The 27144-nt window shown below is 40.3% G+C and overlaps 1 protein-coding gene across 1 annotated transcript in view; it reads left to right on the plus strand.

Moving 5' to 3' along the window:
* The window catches only part of TNPO1 (transportin 1), an 88436-nt gene that overhangs the window by 21443 nt on the left and 39849 nt on the right, over positions 1-27144 (plus strand). The window contains exons 2-6 of the mRNA XM_049768751.1: positions 14402-14515; positions 17182-17257; positions 21816-21965; positions 23807-23913; positions 25471-25604. Of these exons, the coding sequence (XP_049624708.1) occupies positions 14402-14515; positions 17182-17257; positions 21816-21965; positions 23807-23913; positions 25471-25604 (581 nt within the window). The remainder of the gene's footprint in view (positions 1-14401; positions 14516-17181; positions 17258-21815; positions 21966-23806; positions 23914-25470; positions 25605-27144) is intronic.

Below are 27144 nucleotides of genomic sequence, written 5' to 3' on the forward strand. Positions count from 1 at the left end.
CATCAAAAACCAAATTTTTGCTAATAATTAGTAAAATGTATTCAAGATTAATCAGTAATCTCATTTTATTCCCTTCCTCCTTTTCTTCTCTTTTTGGTACAGCTAGAACACTGCTGTTCATTAGAGAAAGCTAATGAAACTGGCCAGGAGCAGATTTATTGAATAATATGATTGAATCTAAACTTGCTCTATATTAGAACCTCCTGGGAATTGTTGCCCAGATGTCTCTGTTGACTCAGTGTGGGATGGAGAGAGGGTAAGTGTAGTGTGCATTTAGGATTGAGTCCCACTGGCTTTAAAAAGCTTGTTATACCTGGAGAGTGAGACCAGTAGTGATAGTTAAATGTAGAAATGAACAGAAAATTGATGGCGTGGGTTGTTTGTTTTTGTTTGGGTTAGATGACTCAGTTGCGGGGCCCATTGTTGCCAGGCATGCACTTGATTACCGAGCCACGACACTGGTCTGAGAGTTGGTGTTTTATTTATTTATAAAATGAGATGATGTCTTTTTCTCACTGGGTATCCCACATAGCAGAACTGTCAGGATCAGCATTTGAGGAGTGTAAATAACTGTCTTGCACTGCTTTAAAAAAAAATTATATGTATTTTGATCCCAAATAAAATGTTAGCCTCTGGAAAGCAAAGTGCAGTTGTCATTAAAGAAAGTGGACCAAGGGCCAGAGTGATAGCACAGCGGGTAGGGGGGTTGCCTCACATGCAGCAGACCTCCATTCGTTCCCTGGTATCCCACATGGTCCCCTGAAGACACTAGGAGTGATTACTGAGTGCACAGCCAGGAGTAACATCTGAGCGCTGCCAGGTGTGGACCCAAAACAAAACAACAACAAAGTGGACCTTGAGAAAACCTGTTGACTTCTTGGATGTGTGTAATAAAAAGAAAAAGAACAATAAACTCGAGTTTTCCCACATTGATTTTTGTTTTTTTTTAAACAATTACATTGAGGGTGGTAGCTACCCTGGCTTACTGCTCAAGGATATCTCCTGGTGGGACTCAGAGGACCATATGTGGTGTTTGGGGGATTAAACTTGAGTCAACTATGTGTAAGACAAGCACCTTACCCACTGTCTCACTAGCCTCATTCATTTTTAGAAGGGCCACAACTGGCTCTAATCTTAGAAGCCAGGCTCCATGCTTAGAATTCCAGGATTTGGACCAGGGTCACAGCACATATGCATTCTAGGCAAACATCTTAACCTTTGTACTATACTCTGGCCTCCTCTTACCCATGTTTTATTAAGGTTTAGTTACGTGTTTATGAAATTGGCTTAATGAGAATAATGAAGCAGCATGGATCAATGCACGAGCTATGGAATCAGATGCATTGTGCTTTAGACCTGCCTTTGTTCATTATTATATCTGATATTCTTTTGATTAATATCTACTCATGGAGTTGAATTACATGAGATGATGTATTTATTCACTAAGCATAATAACTGGCATATATATCACTCCATTAGTGATAATAGAGTTACTGTTATCACTGTACAATTCAGACTTTGGAATCACAGATTCAGTTTTGAAGGCTCAATCTGGATGGGGCAAGCTGTTTTTAACCTCAATTAAAATACATTGAATCCTATCTCTAACTCAGTTTATTAAATGAGCAGAAGGACGTGCCTGATTATTGTAGTGAGTTTTGAGATCAAGTTTTTCTTTTTATAACCTGGCTATGTCCTTTCAGACTTCCCTCTTTTGTTAATATTGTCAGTAAAATCAAGCATTTGTATTACATGTCCAGTCATCTTCAAAGAGCTTCTGGAAGGTCACACCAAAGATGCATTTATTTAAAATGCTCTTAATATCAATTTTCACCCCTCCCACTGATCTTTTAGTTCTTAGAAAAAGAATTATGATGCCAGATTATAAATTTTTGTTGTTTTTTGAGGCACACCTGGAGGTGCTCAGGATATACTCCTGGCTGCACTCAGGACCACATATGTGGTGCCAGTGATCAAACCTGGGCTGCACTTGTTCAAGGCAAGCATAATACCTGCTGTACTATATACCGTGATTGATTTTTTTTCTATTTTTCTCTTGTCAGGCCAGAGAGATTGTACAGGGTTTAAGGCATTTGTCTTGCGTCCCACTGCTCCTAATTCAAATCCCTAGTACTACTATGGCCAAGGATAAGCATTGCAGGAATCACTCCTGAATACAGAGCCAGGAATAACTCCTGAGCATCCCCGAGATGCCAGCTATCAAACCAGGGTTAACACATGCAAGACAAGTGCTCTAAACCCTAGGGGGTGGGGAGAATATGTTCTTTTCCCTTTACAGGGACCTTAGACTGGGTGGCAGGATCACTTCCAGGTTATTTCAGCAGAAGGGATTAAGTTTAGGCCTCACAAACCCAGGGCACTTGCTAAACTACTGAACCATCTTCAGGGCCTTTTCTCCCTCTGGATCGCAAATAGCAGAACTGTCAGGATTGGATCAGCATTTGTGGGGGTTTAAATGCACTGTCTTGCACTGCTTTCAACCTTTGAGCCATCTCCTGGGCCCCTAGATTATAATTTTAACCTCATAATTCTTTTATATTCTTGATCTAGATAATTTTCCCTGATTACTCAAAAAGGATTTAAGCCGGAGATTTAGCATGGAGGTAGGGCATTTGTCTTCCATGCAGAAGGAAGGTGGTTCGAATCTTGGCATCCCATATGGTCCCCCGAGCCTGCCAGGAGCGATTTCTGAGCGTAGAGCCAGGAGGAACCCCTGAGCACTGCTGGATGTGACCCAAGAACAAACAAAAAAGATTTAAAGCCCATTGTGTGTCCAGTGCCATGTGAATCAGGTAGCATCTGGGATCTGTTGACTTATTTCCTCAGGTGTATTGGCCTCAACATTTGGTTTTGCTTTTGCTTTGCTTTTATATATTGTTGACCCATATGCTCCAATTACTTTATAGAATCTCCTGAAGGACTCCACTGACAGCTATAATTTAATAAGTATCGACATTTTGATTCTTTGACATTAAAACACCTCATTTTTGAAAAGGTAATAATCAGCTGCACTTAGAATTTTCTTTCTTTCCCTTTAGATTTGAACTTTAGTTCAGTTTCTCATAAAAATTTTATTAAATAACTTTTAAAAAATTGTGTGCTCTTTTTAGCCTTTTAGATGCCCCCGCCCCTTTGTTCATTTTAGCAAATAAAAATGAGCAGTAGAGACATTCTCAGAATGTCTTAGACATTTTGGGAATCTAAAGATCTGATTCACTTTCAGCAAATGATTCAGCAAATTACTTCAGCTCTGTTTTGATGTATCTGCCTGTCAAGGAAAGATAGTATTTGCTATCTACTTACCATAAAGAATGATGTATTAGATTTAGAATGTTTTGACCCCATTTACTCAGTGCTATTGAAATATTTCATTTTTATTATATTTTCAGACTATATGTTTTTATTAGATCTATTATATAATTTTTTCGATAGTAAAATGATTTTTTATTACATATAAGGTTACTGAGCACATTCTTTAATATGCAAGTGGCTTTACTAATTAATTTTTGGTGTTTCTGTCAAAAAGGTTAAGTATGCACAGGGATTGGGACAAGACTCTGGAGCCAGATTAGTAGGTTGGAATCATAATTTGGCCATTTATTCTCTGAATAATTTGATATCTCTGTGTCTTAATTTGCCTGTCTGTAAAATGTAGTTAATGAAGAGCCCTAAGGAATAAATCACTTAACATGTAAGGGCCTACTTATGACACTGACTGGTACCCCATGTATTTGCTATTACTATTATAAATGGTACAATAGATGTATTTCAGAGTTTTTGATAGTAATTCCTTTTTTGTTTTACATGCCGTAGACTGGGGTTTGATCTTTGGCATCCTATATGGTCACCTAAGCACCGCTGGGAGTGATTTATGAGTGTAAGGTCAGGAATAATCCTTGAGCATCACTGGGTATGGCCTCAAAATCAAAATAACTTTTGTTTTTTTGGGGGGCCACACCAGGCCACGCTCAGTGGTTACTCCTGGAAGACTCAAGGGGAACATATAGGATGTCGGGGATCAAATGCAGGTTGGCCATATACAAGGCAAATGCCCTTTTTTAATTAAAAAATATTTTTTTAAACAGGGTTATAGGGATAGTACAATTTGCAGCATGTTTACATTGCACATGGGTGACCCAGGTTCAATCCCCAGTACTACATATGGTTCCCAAAGCCCTGACAGGAGTTATTCCTTAGCACAGAGCCAACCCTGAACACTGCCAGGTGTTTTTGGCCCCAAACCCAAAAAGAATAAAAATTTTTAAAAATTACAATAGGGACCAGAGCAGTATCTCAGGGAATACAGTGATTCCCTGTACATGCCAATCCAGCTTTTAATTCCTGGCATCTCAGATGGTCCTCTGAGCACCACCAGAAGTAATTTCTGGTTTTTGTTACTTTTTTTTTTTTTTTTGGGTCACAGTTGGCAGCGCTAAGGGGTTCCACTCCTGGCTCCATGCTCAGAAATCACTCCTGGCATGCTCGGGGGACCATATAGGACGCCAGGATTCGAACCAATGACCTTCTGCATGAAAAGCAAATGCCTTACCTCCATGCTATTTCTCCGGCCCCCAGAAGTAATTTCTAAGTGCATTGTCCAGTGTAACTCCTTAACACTACACTGGGTATGACCTAAAAGCCAAAGAAAAAAATCACAATAATAATAAGTGAATAAAAAATATCTAAAACTTAAATACCAGAATGTTCAGTGGTGGTTAAGTTCTCTCTGAGGGGCTGGAGCAGAGTGTAAGGTGTCTGCCTTGTGCAGACTAGCCTAGGACGGACCGCCGTTCGATCCCCCAGCGTCCCATATTGTCCCCCAAGCCAGGAGCTATTTCTGAGCACATAGCCAGGAGTGACCCCTAAGCATCACCGGGTGTGGCAAAAAAAAACAAAACAAAACAAAACGAAAAACAAACAAAAAAAACGAGCTCTCTCTGAAACAAGACTGCCTTTTCTCTAATAAACTGGAACTCACTTACAAAATACAGATTTGGAATCATTAGAGGTTCCCATGTAATTTACCAGTAATTTACCATGTTCTAGCCTGATGGTTTTTTGTTTGTTTGTTTGTTTTTTGGTTTTTGTGCCACACCCGGCATTGCTCAGGGGTGACTCCTGGCTGGCTGCTCAGAAATAGCTCCTGGCAGGCACGGGGGACCATATGGGACACCGGGATTCAAACCAACCACCTTTGGTCCTGGATCGGCTGCTTGCAAGGCAAACGCCGCTGTGCTATCTCTCCAGGCCCCTGATGGTTTTTTAAGTATTTTTTATTTGAAAAATAGTTGTTTATTGTGAAAATTTGTTTATTATTGAAGAGCAGAAGATGATTCTCTTTTTTTGCTTTCTAGGTAGAGTAATTTTCTCTTTTACAGTTTTCTCCTTATAAGCCTTCCAGATCAATTCCAATCCGGACATGGTCTGTGAGGTATCCCAGCCACTGCCTCTCTCTCACTTTGACTTTCTGGAATTGCCATTAGACCTCCAGTGAAAGGTCACTTCTTCCAGGAAGTCTTTTCCGGCCCCTAACTGGTTTACTATTTAGCATAGGCCTTCATGGACTCTTAGACTTTGTTTACAAAAGTCATTTTCCACTGAGGCAATGTCTCTTTGTGAAGAGAAATTTTTGCTATTTAGTGGGTGGGGGTTAAGGGTGCTACATGTTCATTCACCATTAAGAGTTGTAAGCTCTGAATCACTTTAGAATGTCATAGTATTGTTCACCTGGGAGCAAACTGCATACATTTGTCAGAGTAGAGTCTTAACTCACTTTTACATATATGTATAGCATATGGAATTTTTTTGGGGGGGTTTGGGTTTTTGGACCACACCTGGCAGCGCTCAGGGGTTACTCTATACTCAGAAATCGCTTCTGGCAGGCTCAGGGGACCATATGGATGCTGGAATTCGAACCACCGACCTTCTGCATACAAGGCAAATGCCTTACCTCCATGCTATCTCTCCGGGCCCCCCAATTTTTTGGGGGGGGCACATGGAATTTTTACATAATATTAATTGTTGTATTTTACTGTTACGAGAGAAGACTCTTCCATGTTTTCTCTGGAACACTACCAAGAACTGTTCATCATTTTGGAAATTCACTGATGACAATACTTACCACATATTCATAGGTGGAAATATCTTCTACTTGATTTGTTTGCATTTAATTGAAATTTGAAGGATTTTGAACAAGATTTTGGGTAGGGAAGCAGTTTCCTGGTAGAATACAATCTCCCTCTTCTCTCAGCATTCATAGAAAGCACATCTGTCTCTTTCATTAAATGACAATTTAGTGGAGGCAATATTTTACATACCTTTGAATTTTCATTGAGCACTTGGTAGTTGCTTAACTTAATATTTATTCAGTTGACTTAATGGTAATAACAGTATATGTTGAACCAAACTTTGCTAGGCAAGAAGAGTAATAAGACACTGTCCCTTATCTGAAAGATATATGATCTTTTGCTAAGACAGGCCTGAAAATTAATATAAGACAATATGATAGTTTCTAGAATGGAAAAGATACAACTATAGATCTGTAATAACGTTTTAAAATGTAAAGATGTCCTGGAATAATACCAGAAAAGAAATAGTATCTAGCATCAATCATAATGCCAAGGAGGCTCTTGAGCATAGCTCTGGAGTGGAAAAGTGTTAGCCGAAGAGGCCATTCCAGATAGGATTGAGGCACAAATGCTTTGCTTGGAGCAAAATGTTGGAGATTGAGTTCTAAGAGATACAGCTGTTCCTCAAGTTGATGGACCAGATCTGTAAGAGTCTCTTCCCTTAAAAAAAATTAGATTTTTATTGTCAGCAGATATGGCAAACCAGGGGCCAGAGAGATAGCTTGGATGTAGGGCGTTTGCATGCAGAAGAATTTGTTCGAATCCCCGCATCCCATATGGTCCCCCGAGCCAGGAGCGATTACTGAGCATAGAGCCAGGAGTAATCCCTGCGCGCTGCCAGGTGTGATCCAAAAACAAACAACAAAAAATATATGGCAAACCAATGATGTAATTACACTATTTCAAATTTATGGTACCTACAACCCAATTACAGAATTGGTATATTTTCTTGTGGGAGAAGAGAATTTGGGCCACACCATGAGATGCCAAGGGTTTACTCCCTTGCTCTGTCCTCAAGGGTCATTTCTGGTGGTGCTCAGAGACCACATATGATGTCAGGGATCCAGTCAAACCTGTGTTGAGAGCATGCCAGGCAAGCACCTTTCCTTCTGTACTATCTCTTCAACCTGACCTATTTTCGTTTTATAGTTGGAAAACAGACTCAGAAAGAATTTGCCAAGGTTTCCACATCTAAATGGAAAAACTAGAATTTTAAACTTGGATGGTTTGACTCTATACCTTCTTTCTGCTTTCCAAACTATTTTGCAATCCCTCCAGAAGGAAAGAATAGATATGTTTACTTTATTCAGTCACTCTGGATTTTTATCTTTTTTATCTTAGCAAAGTCACAGTAATTACGTAAATTCTGCTCCACTCTGCAGTGCCTAGGGGTCACCAGGGCTACCCTCAGCAGTGCTAAGTATGGAATTGAACTCTCCCCAATCCCCCATTGTGGGACACTAGATATTAGTTTTCTAAAGGTCCCAAATTATCTTGTAACATACTTCTTGAAGACTACTTTTTATTCTGATCCTGTTGTTAGTCTAGATAGTTTTAGATATATTGTGGCTTATTGGAATGCTTTGAGTTGGGGCTGTGGAATAGGGGAGGATTTGGGTCTCAGGAATAAATGGCACAGTTCAGTCATAATTTGTGAACTCCAAAAGTATGTATACTCCAAGTAATTTGTGAAATAATACTTTTATCTCTCTTCCTCTTTTGGGTCATACTTGGTGGAGCTCAGAACTTACTCCTGGCTTTGCTTGAGGTACCGTATGCCATTGCTGGGGATCGAGGATCAAATCTGAGTTGTCCACTTACAGGTCAAGGCCTTTAACCCCTGAGCTACCTTGACACCTACTGGTCTTCAAGTTTTCACTATGCAAAAATAACTAGTTATTATCTTAAGGATAATATCAACTTGGATATATTTTATGTACATGTATCATGTTATTTAAATTAATGATTACTACAACATAATTTTTCTGTTTCTGGTAAACTTAAAATACTAATAGACATTTAAATTAACCCTGTGATCTCTTCCCTAATTTTGTTTGGTCTTGTTTTTAAACCATACCCAGCGATGTTCAAGAGTCACTCCTAGATCAACCCACAGGAATTGTTCCTGGCAGTGTTCAAGGGACCATTTGGAATATTGGAGATCCAGAAATGTCCAACCTTGGTCAGCCACATGCAAGGCAGATGCCTAGTAACTGCTGTACTGTTGTTCTTACCCCAATTCTTCCTAATTTTAATGATTAAAATGTGGTAAATTATGGTATGACAGGTGAAATGAATTGGGGAGAATAAAAGGTAAAACATTCAGTTATAACGAAGTCATAGAGATGTGGTGATATAATATAGTGACTAGTTAATTCTTTTGTTTTGGTGGGGTACATCCAGTGATCCACCTGTGTTTATTTTTGGCTCTGAACTCAAGAATTACTCCTTGTAGTACTCAGGAACCTGTGGGCTGCAGGGTGCCAAATCTGTATTGATCAAATGCAAGGCAAGTGCTTTGCTTATTGTACTATCACTCGAGCCTAATGTGACTAGTTTATATTGTATTATAAATTTGAAAGTTGGTGAGGGTAGATCCTAAAAATTCTCATCACAAGAAAAAACAATTTCTTTAGCAGTGGAGGTAATTTTAGAGTATATACAGATAACAAATCATAATGATGGGTACCTGAAATACAATAAATCTATTTAAAATATAAGTTTTAGAAAGATAGTGATGGTTAAAGAGAAGTTTACTTGTACTTAACAGTACTAAATTATATACTTAAAATAGTTAAATGCAGGGTCGGAGCAATAAAAGAGCAGGTAAGGAGTTTACCATCCCAGGTTCGATCCCTGGTGTCCTATTTGGTCCCTGGAACCTGCTAGGAGTAATTTCTGAGCTCAGCCAGGAGAAACCCTGAGCACCAACAGGTGTGGCCCCCAAACAAGCAAACAAAAAATATTTAAATGCCAAAGTTTATGTCATGCTTGTTTTATTACAGTAAGGAAATTATGGTAGGGGCCAGAGTGGTGGCGCTAGAGGTAAGATAGGTCTGCCTTGCAAGCACTAGCCAAGAATGAACCACGGTTCGATCCCCCGGCGTCCCATATGGTCCCCCCAAGCCAGGAGTGATTTCTGAGTGCTTAGCCAGGAGTAACCCCTGAGCATCAATGTGTGTAGCACACACACACACACACACACACACACACACACACACACACACAAAAGAAAATTATGGTAGAGGCCAGAGTGGTGGCACAAGTAATAGGGCATTTGCCTTGCAAGCACTATCCTAGGACAGACTGTATTTCAATCTCCCGGCATCCCATATGGTCCCCCAAGCGAGGAGCAATTTCTGAGTGCATAGCCAGGAGTAACCCCTGAGCATCACCGGGCAAAATAAATTTAAAAAATGAAATTAACAAAAAGAAAATTATGGTATCAGAATTTCACTATAGTTTGACATTTTTTTAGCAACCAATTGCCTATCAAATATTTTTTAAACATTTTTCTAATACTAGAGATTGAATTCAGGGCCTCATTCATGGCAGGAGGAGCTCTTCCCACCTGAGCCACTGAACCACATCCCTAACCTTGAGAGTCTTAAGTTCAGGTACTAGAAATGTGAGAGAATGGTTTTTCTCAGTTCTCCCTATCCTGTCTTTTTAGGCTGGTCAACTCAAAGGTCCCTTCTATTTAAATGTAGGGCTAGAGGTTGAACCCATTGTCTTACCCCTGCAAAGTGTATGTTCTCTCACTGAACTACACCGTAATTCCAAATTGTTCTTAATATTCAGCTGTTCTGGAAGAAAAATAATTCTATTTATGAAAGTGCAGGAATTGGGGCCAGAGAGAGAATATGGGGTAAGATCCTTGACTTACTCACAGTCTACCTGGGTATGGTCTCTGAGTGAAGCTGGAGTGATTTCTGAGTACAGACCTAGGAGTAACTCCTGAGCATCGTCAGTTGTAGCTACCCGCCTCCCTGCAAAGTGCAAGAAATAAAGCATGGTAATAATATGGCTTATTTATTCTCAGGAGTGATATGATCTAAATCAGAATTTAGCTGCCATTGGCCAGTTGCCTGCCTGCTTATTTAAGAGCAGTGATGGGCTCAATTGTTCAAATAGTCCATCAGGTGCACTTGCCTTGCACATGGCTGACCCAGGATGGACCTCGGTTCGATCCCCAGCGTCCCATAGGATCCCCCAAGCCAGGAACGATTTCTGAGCACATAGCCAGGAGTAACCCCTGAGCATCACCAGGTGTGGCCCAAACACACACACACACACACACACACACACACACACACACACACAAAAGAAGGGCTGGAGAGAGCTGTGGTAGAGCATTTGCCTTGCTAGTGGCCGACCCAAGACCAATGGTGGTTCTAATTCCAGCATCCCATATGGTCTCCCGTGCCTGCCAGGAGCGATTTCTGAGCACAGAGCCAGAAGTAACCCCTAAGCGCAACCGGGTGTAACTCAAAAACGAAAACCAAAAAAAAAAAAAAAAAAAAGGAAAGAAAAGAAAAAAAGAAGTTATGAGACCAGCGAGATATGTAGGGATGCAATTGTATCCTGAGACCTAAGTTAAAAACCCCAGCACCACAGATTGTTACAGTGGTCCTCAAACTATGGCCCGCAGGCAACATATTGTAATTGTATCTGTTTTGTTTCTTCATTGCAAAATAAGATACATGCGGTGTGCAGAAGAATTCGTTCATAAAGGGCCGGAGAGATAGCATGGAGGTAAGGCGTTTGCCTTTCATGCAGGAGGTCATCGGTTGGAATCCCAGCGTCCTTTATGGTCCCCCGTGTCTGCCAGGAGCAATTTCTGAGCCTGGAGCCAGGAATAACCCCTGAGCACTGCCGGGTGTGACCCAAAACCACAAAAAAGAATTCATTCATAAGTTTTTTTTTCTTTTTCTTTTTTTTCTTTTCTTTTCTTTTTTTTTTTTTTTTTTTTTTTTGGGGGGGCCACACCCGGCAGTGCTCAGGGGTTACTCCTGGCTGTCTGCTCAGAAATAGCTCCTGCCAGGCACGGGGGACCATATGGGACACCGGGATTCGAACCAACTACCTTTGGTCCTGGATCGGCTGCTTGCAAGGCAAACACCGCTGTGCTATCTCTCCGGGCCCATAAGTTTTGTTTTTACTATAGTCAGACCCTCCAATGGTCTGAGGGACAGTGAACTGGCCCCCTGTTTAAAAAGTTTGAGGACCCTTGCCTGAGCATCACTAGGATTCTTCTGAGCACAGTGCCAGGAATAGCTCCTGTACAAGGCAGAGTGTGGCTCCACAACCCCACACCACCCCGAGTTAGAAAATTAAGAGTGTAGTATGTAATGCATATAAAATCCAAACAAGGGGTCGGAGAGATAGCATGGAGGTAAGGCGTTTGCCTTTCATGCAGGAGGTCATCGGTTTGCATCCCGGTGCCCCATATGGTCCCCCGTGCCCAGGAGCAATTTCTGAGCCTGGAGCCAGGAATAACCCCTGAGCACTGCCGGGTGTGACCCACAAAAAAAAAAAAAAAAAGATAAAATCCAAACAATGCAAAAGTATATGTAAATATGAGAATAAAGGGAAAAAAGAATTCACATCAAACAAAATAAGATTTGCTCAGGAAACAAAGCTTTGGAGGTAGGATTACTTTTTTAGAAAGTTTTTGATGTAAAAATAAGTCTGGAAGGGGCCAGAATGGTAGCACAACAGTAGGGCATTTGCCTTGCACGCGGCCAACACAGGATGGACCTCAGTTTGAGTCCCGGCATCCCATATGGTCCCTGGAGCCTGCCACAAGCTATTTCTGAATGCAGAGCCAGGAGTAACTCCTGAGCACTCAAAAACCAAAGATAAAAAAAAAAAAAAAAGATCTGGAGAGCCTCTGTATTGTTTTCCATAATGTAGGTCAGGGTTCCATGACCCCAGCACTGCACGGGCGCTCCCTGAGCACTGTCAGTGCCCAAAACCAAATCTTGAAAAATGTTAAGACAAAAGGAAGGACCTATAATTATATAAATTATAATAGTACTACTTGGTGGGGGCATTATTGTTACTCAGAATAGACAAGGACAAATTTTGTTGCCTGGTGATGAATATCTTGACGTGAGTATTGGTTATACAGGTTTATTTACTTTGTAAAACTCCACCTATGCGTGTCCTTATTATTCGCACAGATTTGTGTGTATATAGCAATCAAAAATTTGTAAAAGTTTTGGCCTGGCAGTCATAAAATACTATAATCATTATTATTATTATTTAAAATTAAACACCGTGGTTACAAGGTTGTTCATAATTTAGGGTTTTTTCACATAATTGTTTATGATTGAGTTTCAGTTATACAAGGTATAACACCCTTCACCAGCGCACAATTTCCCGTCACCAGTGTCTTCAGTTTCTCTCCCTCTAGGCAGACATTTTTTCTCTTCCCTCTTTCCCTTCTTTCTTCCCTTCCTCTCATCTCCCTCTTTTTCCCTCCCTCTCCCTACCATTCCCCCTCCTTCCCTGTCTTCTCCCTCTTTCCATCCCATCCCGTTACTCACTCCTCCTCTTCCCGCTTTTAAAAACTGGTTTGCTGTATTTCTGAAGGGGTATCATGCATATCACTTTATTTCCTTTCAGTACCCAGTTCTTATCCAGAGTGTTCCATCTATCATTGTCATGGGGGGGGGGCGCTTCCTACTATTGTTTTATAATAACACTTTAAACCTTAATGAAGTTAAGGAGGAAACAGAACAATCCTTTTGTATAAAATCTGTACATACTTTTTTATTTATTATATGCTATGATCGCTGTTTTCTGGGGTTTTGTTTTGGTTTTGAGTTTGGTGGTTTTGAAGTAACTGGTATATTCGTTAGGTTTTTTAGGAAGCTTCTATAAAGTGGTAAGAAGCACAGTCATATTATTGGATAATAAGTAGGAAATAAACATCGAAAAATGAGAGGAAAGCCCAAAAGCAACAAGAAAAACAGTATGTAATGGATGTGCCTAAGGTCAGGTAAATGTTTTTAACCCTTACTAAGGGAGACATTACTTTCAGCTGTCAAGCCATCATGCAGTTAAGAGTCATATTAAAGCAGCCCTCCTCTTTAGCAAACTCATATCTTTGCTTTTAAGCATTTAATGGTTTTCAAGAAATATCTTAACTGGTTGTAGCAGATGCAACTGGTAGTTCAAGAAAATCTGTAATCTCCTATCTTCACTAATTAACTGATAATTTGCTCAGATCTTTTTGCTCCCCAAGTTCCGGTGAGAACCCAATTAGAAAATGTCCGTGAACCGAATAGAATCAAGCACTTACTGTAGGCTACGTTCATTTTTTTTTTAATTTCCTTCAACACGGAGGCTTTGGTGTGAAATAGAGCTACTCAGATGGAATTCATTTCACTTATGAAAGTCGGAGGTTTTTAAGAAAAATTCTTTTCCAACCATCTGCAAAAGCTGCATTCAGCATTTTCCCTCCCAGCTTGTGATCGCAGTGCATCCGTAAAATCTCAGAGCAGATATCAACAGCTAGCTAGTACTTCCCAGAAAGTCGTAACGTAAAAAACAAACACACACACACACACACACACACACACACACATATACATTTTTTTTCTAAGTCACTATTAGTCACAGGAATCATCAATGCTCCTCCTCTTTCCATCGTGATCATTCACCGCGTTAAAAAAAATTTTTTTTTTAAAAGAGAAGCATCCTGAGTCCGGTAGGTGTCTTCAGGTGTTGCCTCGAGTTTTCGATCCAGGACCCTGACTTGGCTGGGATCCGGCCTTGCTTTCAATCCCGAAATCCCCTGAACGAAATTTACATTGGGGCTTGGAGAAAAAAAAGGCAAAAAGAAATGCGCGGCACTAGGACCCAGGGGGCTCCCGCGAGCGGATCTCGGGGCCAGATTGCAAATTCGCGGTGACTCAGTCTGCTCGGCTCCAGGCGCCCGTTCGCCCGCCCGCCCTCCCGTCCGTCCGTCCGTCCGCCCGCTCCCTCCCTCCCTCCCTCGGCGGCGGCAGCAGCAGCGGAGCAGCGGCGGCGGCGGCCGATCGTCGGGCGGCCGAGCTGCTGGCCTCGGTGCTCCCCCACACCCCAGCGGGCTCGGGCGTCGAGGGCCACCTGCGGCAGGTCTGCGGGGCGGCCGGGCCTGGGGCCTGCCCGGCGGGGGCCCCGGGGAGGCGGGGGCGGCACTGACGCGGGCTGGCCGCCTTCCTGCGAGTGAGGGCGCGCGTGTGTGCGGCTTTCTTTTGCAGCAAACCAAGATGGAGTACGAGTGGAAACCCGACGAGCAAGGGCTCCAGCAGATCCTGCAGCTGCTCAAGGAGTCCCAGTCCCCGGACACCACCATCCAGAGGACCGTGCAACAAGTATCCTTGCCGGGCCGGGCCGGCCCGATCCGTTCCGTCCCGTTCCGCTCCGCGCGGGGCCTGGCGCCCCTCCCCCGCCGCGCCCGGATCTCTCCGCCCGGGCGAGAGGCCGCCGGGCCCAGCCTGCGCGGGCCCCGGCCCCGGCCCCGGCCCCTGCACGGCGCCGCGTGCGCGCTGCCCGCCCGCCGGCTTCCGCCGGTACGAGGCGATCGCCACATGCACGCCGGCCGGGCCGCCACGTCCCCGCTAGCCCGCCCGCCCCACACCGGCCACGGCCGGCGGGCCGCACGCAGGGGCCCACGCGGACCCGGGGAGGAGCCGGCTCTTGGGCCTGCCCGCCTGCCTTCCGGACCGAGTCGCGTCTGCCCAGGCTCACGCGCGCGCGGCCTTCGGGGCTCGGGCTCCGAGCTGCAAGCAGCAAGCAGCATGCACCAAACAGGGCCTCGGCGCTGGACCGTGGCGCGTCCACAAGCCGGAGGGATCGGGGTCCCCATCCTCTAGTGACATCTGAAGCCCCCGCAAGGGAAAAACTTTGTAACAAAATCTTGTTTGCATCTGTTGCTTTTTACAGAAATGCCTCTTGGTTTAATTTTTATTATTATGTTTTGCTCTTGATAAGCCACACAATGAGCTTTTTTGCTTGTTTTGTTTTTGGGGTCACACGCGGCGGCGCTCAGGGCTAATTTATTAACTCCCGGCTCCGGGCTCTGAAGTCGTTCCTGGCAGGTTCGGGAAGCCCTATGGAGTGGGGTGCCGGGATTCGCACCCCCGTCCTGCATGCAAGGCAAACGCTCTCTCGATCCGGCCCCCAGCTACACAATTAGGAACGTGGTTGAGCTCCTCTGAGTTGGCCCTTAAGTTGACCATGTCAACATCCTTATTCTTAAGAGAAATCACTGGGTTTCTTTTGATAGCAGGGATTCCCCCCCCCCCCCTAGAAAATGTCTTTTGCAAGTTAGTTTGTATTTTGACCACTAAACTCTCATAGGGTTAAAATTGGTGTTAAAACGCAATTGCTACAAGCTCTGGCGAGTAAGTTTGGAACAACTTACTTGCTGTTCTTAAGAACTTTGTATCTTGGTTAATGTTCTTTTGATTTTGGAAAATGGGGGTGGTTACGTTTGCTTAGATTTTTGTGTGTTTCAAACCCCTCTATATTTTTATTGATATCTTTATTTAAACACCTTGATTACAAATACGATTGTAGTTTGGTTTCAGTCGTGGTTTCTTTTGAGTACTGCTAGTATGGGGTAGGAGGGATTGGGGGGGGGGCTCTTGTATAGGAAACCCTTCTTTGTAAGGACAACGGTTGTCATGGCTCCAAGAATGAACGAAGTTGAGATTCGTAAACCTAGATATTATGTTGACTACGCTACCAAACTCAAGACAACACTTTGTAGCACAATATGTCATACATTTTGTTACCGTTTTGAATTCAATTAATTCTCCACCCCCTATTCCTGTATTTGGGCTTGCAGGCAAATTGACAATTTGTTCTGTGTGTCTCTAAAGAATGAGCAAAATTGAATTTAAGACGAGGCTAACAGAATTTCAGTTTATGCGATGCCTTATATTTTCATAGTGCCTTATCTTTTTTTACCTCCCTAGGAAAGAATGCATTCCATTACCGTTTTTGTATTGGCTTGAGCATTGAATTAAAAAAACATGTTATATTAGCACCATTGTGAGAAAGTAAACCTTGTCAAGAAAGATTCTGAAATTTTTTGGCATGTCAACATCCTTATTCTTAAGAGAAATCACTGGGTTTCTTTTGATAGCACGGATTTTTTTTCCCTAGAAAATGTCTTTTGCAAGTTAGTTTGTATTTGACCACTAAACATTGACTTATATAGATACATGTTGAGTACCTAGAGTTTTCTCACGGGCTTTGTTTTTAATTGGGTCTATTGAATACAAGTGTTGAAATTTCTGTGCAATAAAACAAATTAGGAGTTTTATTAGTAAAAGTAGTGTTTGAAGGGCTTGAGGAAAGATGGGATAAAATGTTACTATTACCTATGGCTGTCATTTGAATGTGATATCAGGATATCACTGGAAATGTTAGGTCTTGGGGGTTTGTGTGTTAGCATTATAGAACTACAGCTATATAGTTATTTTACAATACTGTAATATCTAGTACAGACTTGTGCATAAATGATCCTATCTTTAACTTTTTTATTTGAACAATGGGTCTAATAAATTTGCCTTCTTAAAGTCATTTATAAGTAGAATTTCCCTGAAATAGTTTCAACTCTATAAAAAGGGGTTTTAATACTCATCTCTTTGGATAAGTTGTTTTAAAGTTTAAAAAACTTAGAGGTTTTTGGTTGGCTGTGTTGAATGTGCCAAAGGTGCATCTTACATCATATTGAATGTCTCCTAAAATAATAACAATAAAAAAATAAAATAAAATAAAATAAAAATAAAAAATAAAAATAATAATAACAATAAAACAATAACGCAGCCCAAGTGTTTTTTTTTTAAACCATTAATGTGTTTTTGAAGAAGCATTTATTTTAGATGGTTTTAATAGATTACTTTAAAAAAACCTTTCAATTTGCGGTTTTGTTTTTTATTTAATGAAGAGATTCTTGATTTTAGATTAAAAAATCTTAAATTATTTCAGGATTACTTTGGGAAGTTTCCTTAACTACTGTTTGTTCTAGAAACTGGAACAACTCAATCAATATCCAGATTTTAACAACTACCTGATTTTTGTACTTACAAAATTAAAATCTGAAGGTAAGTTTTTGGCACTTTGTTTTGAAAAAGCTATGTTTTGATATTTTACCTTTATGACCTGTTAAAATAGATATGGAAATTCTCTGTTGAAGGGATTTCATTTTGTACTAACCACTTACTTTACAGATGTGGAATGAACCCGGAGACTTCAGTAATAAGATGCGAAATAAGCATTCAGTAAGATTGTTTTTGTAATTCCCTTATTCTTGTGATTGAAGAGTGTAAAATGTCGAACTTGTTGATTTACTTCAATCCTTGTAAATGAGTACCATAATGACTGATTTAATACAGAAAATGGGAGATTTGATAATTGAATGTTTATCATAGAAAACAGTTCAAAGGTCATAAAACTAAAATGAATCTCTTAAAATTTCATCACCGTGAGATAATCATTGTTAACCTTGTTAATTTATAGTCTTTCATATGACTGCTACTTAGGAAATTAGTGGAAAAAAGAGATGATTCTGTTTATAAGAATTTTTGTGACATTTAAAAAAAAAAAAAACTGTACAGGGCCCGGAGAGATAGCACAGCGGTGTTTGCCTCGCAAGCAGCCGATCCAGGACCAAAGGTGGTTGGTTCGAATCCCGGTGTCCCATATGGTCCCCCGTGCCTGCCAGGAGCTATTTCTGAGCAGACAGCCAGGAGTGACCCCTGAGCACCGCCGGGTGTGGCCCAAAAACCAAAAACCAAAAACAAACAAAAAAAAACTGTACAATACCAGAGTGGTAGAGCAGTGAAGAGGACGCTTGCCTTGACCACGGCCACTCTGTGTTTGATTCCAAGAGCATCTCTGGGCATAAACCTTGTCTAACAAACTTTACTAGCTGTTCTATGGCAGATTTTGAATTTAATAACTTTGACTAATTTAAAGCTTGAAAAGTTGGTCCCTTTTTTATTTCTAATACACGTAACATGCCCTACTGGACTTCATTCAAGTCATATTTATCAAGTGCCACTTTGTTAGGTGATCTATAGACTGGGGCAATAAAAGTAATCAGAATAAGCAAGAAATCTCTGCCCTCATGGAGCTTAGATTGCACCAAGAAGTATTTTTCATGGAGTTATTTGAATATTGAACAGTTTCTCCTGGAACATTATCAGTCACATAGAAGACACTCATATTTATTGAACAGTTGACTTGTAAATGCATTGACCTCTGAATGAGAAGGAATTACTTCCTATTCAGCACTTCCTGGTTCAGAAGCCACAATGTAGTTGGTAAAAACACTGTGCTTATAGTTGGCACTCCCAACACACTTGTTTCACCTCTGTTCTGTTTTTTACTATAAAATAAACATCGTGTTAGACTATGAGATCTTTCATAAGGTTTAGGTTGAGCCCCTAATCAGTAGTGTCCTCACTGTAGAATAAAATCTTTTATTTATTGAAATTTTGGTAATCCTTACACAGTATAGTGATTTATTTTTAATTTCAGGTAATTTTGCAATTTATTAGGGATTTTAATGTGTGACTGAGAGTGAAACTTTTTACTTTCTAAATCTTAAGTTCTTTTTTCTTTTTGTTTTGTTTTGGGCCACACCCATTTGATGCTCAGGGGTTGCTCCTGGCTAAGCCTCAGAAATTGCCCTGGGCTTGGGGAACCATATGGGACCACCTCAGTCTTTCCTTGGCTAGCTCTTGCGAGGCAGACACCTTACCTCTAGCACCACCTCTCCTACCCCTAAATCTTAAGTTCTTAGAAATTTATTCATATATTTAATTAAATTAATATTCCTGTTTTTATATTGTAATAACATTTTCTCTCAAATACGTAGTTTGTAGTCAAATGATTATAACTTGCTTGTTACAGAATGAAAACATTTAGCGAATAGATTTCTAATTGAATTAATAAATTTTTACTGAGATATTTAATCTCATCCTAACTTCACAAAATGGATATTGTTGCACTATTAAGCTTTTTTGAGATAGAACACTTCAGAGGTTTTTTTGTTTTTTAAGAGAAGGATCAGAAATAAAATCTTGAAAATAATCTCTCAATTCCACTTCATTGTTAGTTTTTTTTTTTAAAAAAAAAGTCATGTCATTTTCATCCAATTTTCTCGTTATTTAGAGAAGCAAGAATTTTCATGGTAAGACAGCATGGTTAATTGGAGTTTTTTTTTTTAATGGATTTTAAGCAAAAAAGAATATTTCAATCCTTTTAACTTGTGGCTTATTCAAAATTTTCATTTGTTACCAACTATTTTTTATTTGACTTAATCAAACCCAGTGCCTCACTCTTGTAAAGTATGTACTTTACATTACCACTGAGCTCCCTACTCCAGCTCCTCTTAGTGTAAGAAATTATATAGTATATTTTGTGTAAGTAAAGAAACATGACTTTTAGGGGCCGGAGAGATAGCACAGCAGCGTTTGCCTTGCAAGGTGATTGGTTCGAATCCCGGTTTGAAGGTTCGAATCCCATATGGTCCCCCGTGCCTGCCAGGATCTATTTCTGAGCAGATAGCCAGGAGTAAGCCTTGAGCACTGCCGGGTGTGGCCCAAAAAACAAACAAATAAAAATAAGAGAAACATGACTTTTGTTTTGTTTCTGGGCCACACCCTGCAGCCCTTAGGGGTTTACTTGTGACTCTACTGTGCTCAGAAATTGCTCCTGGCATACTTGGAGGAATATATGGGATGCCAGGGATCAAACCCAGGTCCCTCTTGGGTTGGCCGCATGCCAGGCAAATGCCCTACCACTGTGCTATCACTCCAACCCCAATAAATGTGACATTTTAAATAAAATTACATGATTACAAAGATAATGAATTTTGAGAGCTAACTTAAGACAAATTATTATTGTTTAAAGGAAGTGAAACATCTCAATTTTTTTATAACAACTTGACACTTGGGAGTGTAAATTTAGAGTGTATTTTGTTTCATTGAGTTAACATGTTGAAAATGGATTATAGGGGTCGGAGAGATAGCATGGAGATAAGGCATTTGCCTTTCATGCAGAAGGTCATCGGTTCAAATCCCGGCGTCCCATATGGTCCCCCGTGCCTTCCAGGAGTAACCCCTGAGCACTGCCGGGTGTGACCCAAAAACCACAAAAAAAAGAAAATGGATTATAAATGAAACTGGAAGGAAAATGTTAGATGAAACATGAACATGCGGGGCCCGGAGAGAGAGCACAGCGGCGTTTGCCTTGCAAGCAGCCGATCCAGGACCAAAGGTGGTTGGTTCGAATCCCGGTGTCCCATATGGTCCCCCGTGCCTGCCAGGAGCTATTTCTGAGCAGACAGCCAGGAGTAACCCCTGAGCACCGCCGGGTGTGGCCCAAAAACCAAAGGAAAAAAAAAAAAAAAACATGAACATGCTCAAGTTGTATTAATGCCATGGTTCAGGTGGAGTTCCTGTGCAGAGACTTTTTTTTCTTTTTGCCTCTCTCTGTGCTTCAACTTTGAAGATGGCAACATCACATTGGAGCATGCTGCTAACTTAAAACAAGCTTGGGCATGTTTTTTTAAAAGATATAGGGGGGCCGGAGAGATAGCACAGTAGTAGAGCATTTGTCTTGCATGCAGCCAATTTGGGATGGACAGTGGTTTGAATCCCAGCATCCCATATTGTCCCCCATGCCTACCAGGAGCAATTTCTGAGCGCAGAGCCAGGAGTAACCCTTGAGCGCTGCAAAGTGTGGCCCAAAAACCAAAAAAAAAAAAAAAAAAAGATACATAGGAGAGTAGTGTTATAATAGCACTTTCTTTTTGCCATAGTAGTTTCTTTATTTTCTGCATAACCCTTTGAGGCCACTGAAAGGGCTTCACGTATAGGTTCTTTGACCTCCCTGCTTCCTTAATAAAGACATCAGTTTCTTGTACATTTGAGGATAGAAATTTTCTTTCACAAGATTGTGAGAGTTAAATGCAAGATACTTGGAAAGCACCTTGCATTATTTAGTATCTAATAAGGATTCAGAAGATGTTAACTATTGCCAATGGTGGTGGTGGTGTTAATACCAGTTGATAGGCATCATAGTCAGAAGAGCCTTGAAATTGTAACTCCATACATTGAACATTAAAGTAAGTTTTGTTTTCGAAGTGTTTTCTGAGAATTTCATGTTTTTGTTCCCTTTTTCTTGTTTTAGCTAAGGCAAGTGAAAGCCTGATATAAATGAGGAATAGAGTGTTTTAGTGACTACCATTTGGAATACAATTTTTTAAATCAGGTTAAAGTAAATCTTGACTCTATTAACCATATGTAAACCAAGTTAACTCAAATTGAATCAGTGGGTCTCAACCAGTGTGATTACAGCTTGCAGAGGTGATACTAGTCTCTGTGGCTAGTAATAGGCTAATGATCTACTGTTGCATAGGACAGCACAACCCAGCAAGGAAATATATGGCCCAGAATGTCACTGGTGCCAAAGCTGAGAATCTGAATTATAAAATCACAAGACTGATCTTTTGATGATCCTTTTTTTCCTCATTATAGCAAAATTATTGGAATGCTAGAATCAATTTTTGAATAGTTCTAATATTTAAAGTACTGTTGGTATGGGATGAAATGAAAATTACATTCAAAATTCTGTATTGTTATTTTATTGCAGATGAACCCACAAGATCATTAAGTGGTCTCATTTTGAAGAATAATGTGAAAGCACATTTTCAGAATTTTCCAAATGGTGTAACAGACTTTATTAAGAGTGAATGTCTAAATAATATTGGGGACTCCTCTCCTCTGATTAGAGCCACAGTAGGTAAGTTATTGAATAATTTTGCTTATCCTGGTTATAATGGGATAATAGAGATGATAGGTCATTGCCACAGGAATTTTTGCCTTGTGTTTCTTAAAAAAATCGTGATGGGATGAAATTTTTCATTGACCTTTCAGTGCTTTTAAACTAATGTAAAAACTCAACTCAGTGAGATGTCATCATTGGTAGTTGTTCATTCAAAATTGGTTAAATAGTGCATAAACGAGTGATATTAATGTCTGTTATATGGAAAGAGAAACTTCATAAAGCAATTTAAGTATAGAACTCCAAATTTTAACTCCTGCATCCCCTTTGATTTTTTTTTTTTTTTTTTTTTTTTTTTTGGTTTTTTGGGCCACACCCGGTAACGCTCAGGGGTTACTCCTGGCTATGCGCTCAGAAGTTGCTCCTGGGTTGGGGGACCATATGGGACACCGGGGGATCGAACCGCGGTCCGTCCAAGGATAGCGCAGGCAAGGCAGGCACCTTACCTTTAGCGCCACCGCTCGGCCCCCCCCTTTGATATTTTTTATGGACCACACCTGGCAATGCTCAGGGCTTATTCCTGGCTCTGCTCAGCCATCACTTCTGGTGCTATCACTCTGAGTGGGATGTTAGGGATCATACCAGGCTTTCGGCACACTGTGTGAGATGCCGAGAATCAAGTCCCAGTTGACTGCATGCAGGACTAGAACCCTACTTGTTCTGGCCCCGTAAAGCTGAAAATTTTAAGGAAAATTCAGACACAAGTATTTGCTATTTAGTTTTTAGTATTAATCTCCAAGTATGTTGGGTGTTTGGAGCTGACCTTGGTAAAGGAGACCTTGGAATTATGTGAGCTAGGACCTATTGTGTTCTCTCTCCAGATCCAAGTTTGCACACTTAGTTATAGTACTATAAGATTCTTGACCTGGCTGAAGAGATTATTTACTAGCTTTTGATGTATTGTTTTGAGGGGGGGCCTCAAACCCAGCCATGTTCAGGAGTTATTCCTTACTCTGCATTCAGGAATCACTCCTGGCAGGCTTAGAGGACCGGACCGTATGGAATGCTGAGACTTAAACATTCAGGATCAAACCATGTGGAATGCTGGGGTTGTGTGCAAGGCAAACACCTATCCACTGTCCCACAGCTCCAGCCCCTGTATTCTTAAATGAAGTTTAGAGAGATGCACCAATTCCCAAGGACAAGTGCTTCTAACATTTTAGTATATTCTCTTTCTACTGTATTCTTTTTCTAAGTGATTTAAACTAGTCTTGGTATTGTTGGAGAAAAACAAGTTCTAATTTTTTGTATAGGTACTTAACTGAAAGGGGGGTGCAGAGAGGTAGTAGGTGCTACCGTTACCTTGCCACTTAGTTGACTTGGGTTTGATTTGATTCCCTGTACTGCATGTAGTCTCCTGAGCTCTGCTAGAGGGTCTCAGAAGCAGAAAATTAAAACAAATGAAAAAGAGAAATGAAGTGATCAAACACGATGGAAACAAACATCTAGTTTATGGTGTAATGGGGTCTTGATCACATTTTGGACGCCTTAGGAGGCCAATTTGGGACATTGAAAATATCATGTACAGGGGCTGGAGCGATAGCACAGCGGTAGTCTATTTGGAGGGACTTGGGTTTGATCACCGGCATCCATATTGTCCCCCGAGCCAGAAGCGATTTCTGAGCTCATAGCCAGAAGTAACACCCGAGCATCACCGAATGTGGGCCAAGAAACAAGACAAACAAAAAGATATCATGTACATATGTCCATGCACTAGTGCATGTGTGCCTTGTTGTCTAGATAGCAAGGTCCATCATAACATAGGCAGGTTTCCTAAATTTGGTGTGTTTTCTTTCAAGGTATTTTGATTACAACCATTGCCTCAAAGGGAGAGTTGCAGAATTGGCCTGATCTCTTACCAAAACTCTGTAGCCTGTTGGATTCTGAAGATTATAATACTTGTGAGGTAAGGCTATTTGTTTCACATAATTTTGCTTATTACATATTAGTAACTTTAAGGGGAAAAGCTTCTTTTCAAATATATAATTTCAAAATTTGAAACCCCAAAGTGACTTCTTTCTTGCATACCTATGATCAGACTTATCATACTATTTATTAACTATTTGGGGGGGTGTTTTTTGTGTTTGTTTGGAGATGACACCCAGTGGAACTCAAGGATCACTCTGGGTTTCAAGAGACCATATGTAGGTCAGGATAGAACTTGGGTCAAGACAAGCACCTTAACTGCTGTATTATCTTTCTGGCCCCAAAATTGTTAAGTTACAGAAACCACGTATTCTGTTTTCTTTTTACAAATGAACAAATTATTGGGTGTGTTAACGTTAGTATTAAAGTCATTCAATGTATTTTTTATAGACTTAGTTACCGAATTCCTGCACGCTTTTTCCATTCTTTTAAGTAGTTTTATGCCTCTGATTATATGATCTGCCTAAGGTAGATCTTTTCTCATTTTAATCATACATTAACTGAGCTCTTTTTTGCCACTTGATAAATTCTTAGCAACCTTTTGAGAGACCTGAGAGGGAGTCTGGATAAATTTCTTAAATACTTTATCTCTAAGGATTAGTTTGAGCACAACTATTTTAAGTGAAACCATTTTTGATGTTTTGGCCTAAATCAGTGAGTGACTCCTCACTTTTAGTCACTCTTCAGTTCCGCCCACCTACCAAAAAAACCTTTTGTTATATATTTTAAATAATTTTTGGTATTGCACTGGTAAGGTTACAGAAAAACCAAAATAATCCCCCCTGCAATTCAAAATGTCTAAGTCATATGATGATAAAGTAAAAAAAATATATCATTAGAATACTGCTTTTCTACTTTAAAAAATGAAATTGTTGGGGCCGGGCGGTGGCGCTGGAGGTAAGGTGCCTGCCTTACCTGCGCTAGCCTTGGAAGGACTGCGGTTCGATCCCCCGGCATCCCATATGGTCCCCCAAGCCAGGAGCGACTTCTGAGCGCATAGCCAGGAGTAACCCCTGAGCGTCACCGGGTGTGGCCCAAAAACAAAAAAAAACAAAAACAAAAACAAAAAAAATGAAATTGTATCATTTGGAACAAAATGAATAGAATTGAAATATCCATTCTAAGTGAAACTGATAAGGGAGTAAGTTACTGGTTAATTTTACTCAACCAAATGAATAGGGAAAAAAATATATAGATTCTGAAATCTAGAGGGAAGGGGTTCGGTAGGTAGGAGAAATGCATTAGAAGAGGTTTTGTGTGATAGGATAGATGGCATCTGAACTGTGGTGGGTAAAAGGAATCCTATTCATGTAAATGTGTTAAGTATACTACTTAAATTCTTTGATGCTTTAAACCAATGGATGTGCTCCAAAATGTGTCATTGTATTTGTACTTTGGTTTTTAGATGTCAGTAGTTTGCAAAGTATACAGCGTTTTATGTGGGCTAAGAACATACAAATTAGTCACTATTGCCCAATTTGCCTTTTTTTTTAATGGTTTTACTTTCAGTGGCTCAATAATTTAACTTGTTTTTTAGGGAGCATTTGGTGCCCTACAGAAAATATGTGAAGATTCTGCTGAGATTTTAGATAGTGATGTTCTAGATCGTCCACTCAACATCATGATTCCCAAATTTTTACAGTTCTTCAAGCACAGTAGCCCCAAAATAAGGTATGTATGTAACCATTATTCATAGGTTCTTTTTTTGTTTGTTTTGTTTTTGTTTTTGGGTCACACCTGGCAGTGTTCAGGGGTTACTCCTGGCTCTACGCTCAGAAATCGCTCCTGGCAGGCTTGAGGGACCATAACATGTGGGATTACGGGATTCAAACCACCATCCTTCTCCATGCAAGACAAATGCCCTACTCCATGCTATCGTCAGCCCCTTCTTCATAGATTCTGATGTGTTTGGCCACTCCTGTTTTCCATTGTCTAACAATTTTGGGGGTTAATAAAAGATACTGGATGTTCCACAAAAGTTATATAAACTGTGATTATTATTAACAGTCTGCTTTTTTAAAATATCCTTATAAGGCTAAAATTTGTAGGTGGGTGTTGAATTTTAAATCTTGACAAATACAGAACCTTTTTTGTGCCATGTAATAAAATTCCTCTGAAATTATATCTAAATTATTAAATAGATTTAGTGTCTCTAATTAGGAAAATGACGATTTAAGCATGAAGGTGGGAAGATTATTATTCATACTCTGAAATTATTTAACTATATCACTTAAGCAATGAATTTTACCTGGCCTGCTTTGTTCTCTGCACCTCTAATTCCTAAAACAGATTGCCTAACTTCTTAGAACTATTTCAATATAATTCCATATGTATATAGCGATATACTATCAAAGTAATTTTTATTAATACATTATTTTAATGTGTAAAGTAGCATATTTAATTCGCCTATAAATTGATCATTATAGTCATCCACAATATAATGCTTTTATTACAGTGGAAGTGAGTGAGACTATAGGCTTCTATACACAAACACAGCACACACGGCCACTCCCTCCAAAATCTTGTCTTTTTCTTAGAGAAGGGGGGAGGGGGAGGAAACGGAGGGAAGGAGGGGAGAAAAGAGTCTGTCTGTCTGTCTGTCTTTGGGTTTTGGGGTCACACCTGGCAGAGCTCAGGGATTACTCCTGGCTCTGTGCTCAGAAGTCGCTCCTGGCAGGCTCAGGATGGGATGCCGGGGTTCGAGCCACCATCCTGCGTTCAAGGCAAACGCTCTACCTCCAAGCTATCTCTCCAGCCTCTAAACTGTGATTTTTATAGCCAAGTCAGCAATTTAAAGAAAAATCTTCTAAGTTTTTGTGAATTGATATACTATAAAATATCAATAAATGTATGCTATTATTTGGATACATCTTTATAGGTGATCTTTTGCTTACAGCTTAGAGTGAAGCAGTAAATCTTTTTTATCACCTAGCAATTTATGTTTATTACTACATTGCTCAGAAGAAATTTGTACAGTGTTAATTTTTTTCATTAAAATGTATAATTGGGTAAATTATTGTACATGCTATTTGTTGGTTGTACACTAAATTACCTTCCATCTTTATATGCCTTCTACATTATTGTTTAATACTTATCAGTAGTTTAATTGGAGTCTTTTTTTTTTTTTTTTTTAGTTTTGGGCCACACCTGTCAGCACTCAGGCAGGCTCGGGGAACTAGATTATGAGATGCTGGGGAAAAAAACCTGGTTC

This window comes from Suncus etruscus, chromosome 2, assembly GCF_024139225.1.
Source record: "Suncus etruscus isolate mSunEtr1 chromosome 2, mSunEtr1.pri.cur, whole genome shotgun sequence".
Classification (NCBI taxonomy): domain Eukaryota; kingdom Metazoa; phylum Chordata; class Mammalia; order Eulipotyphla; family Soricidae; genus Suncus; species Suncus etruscus.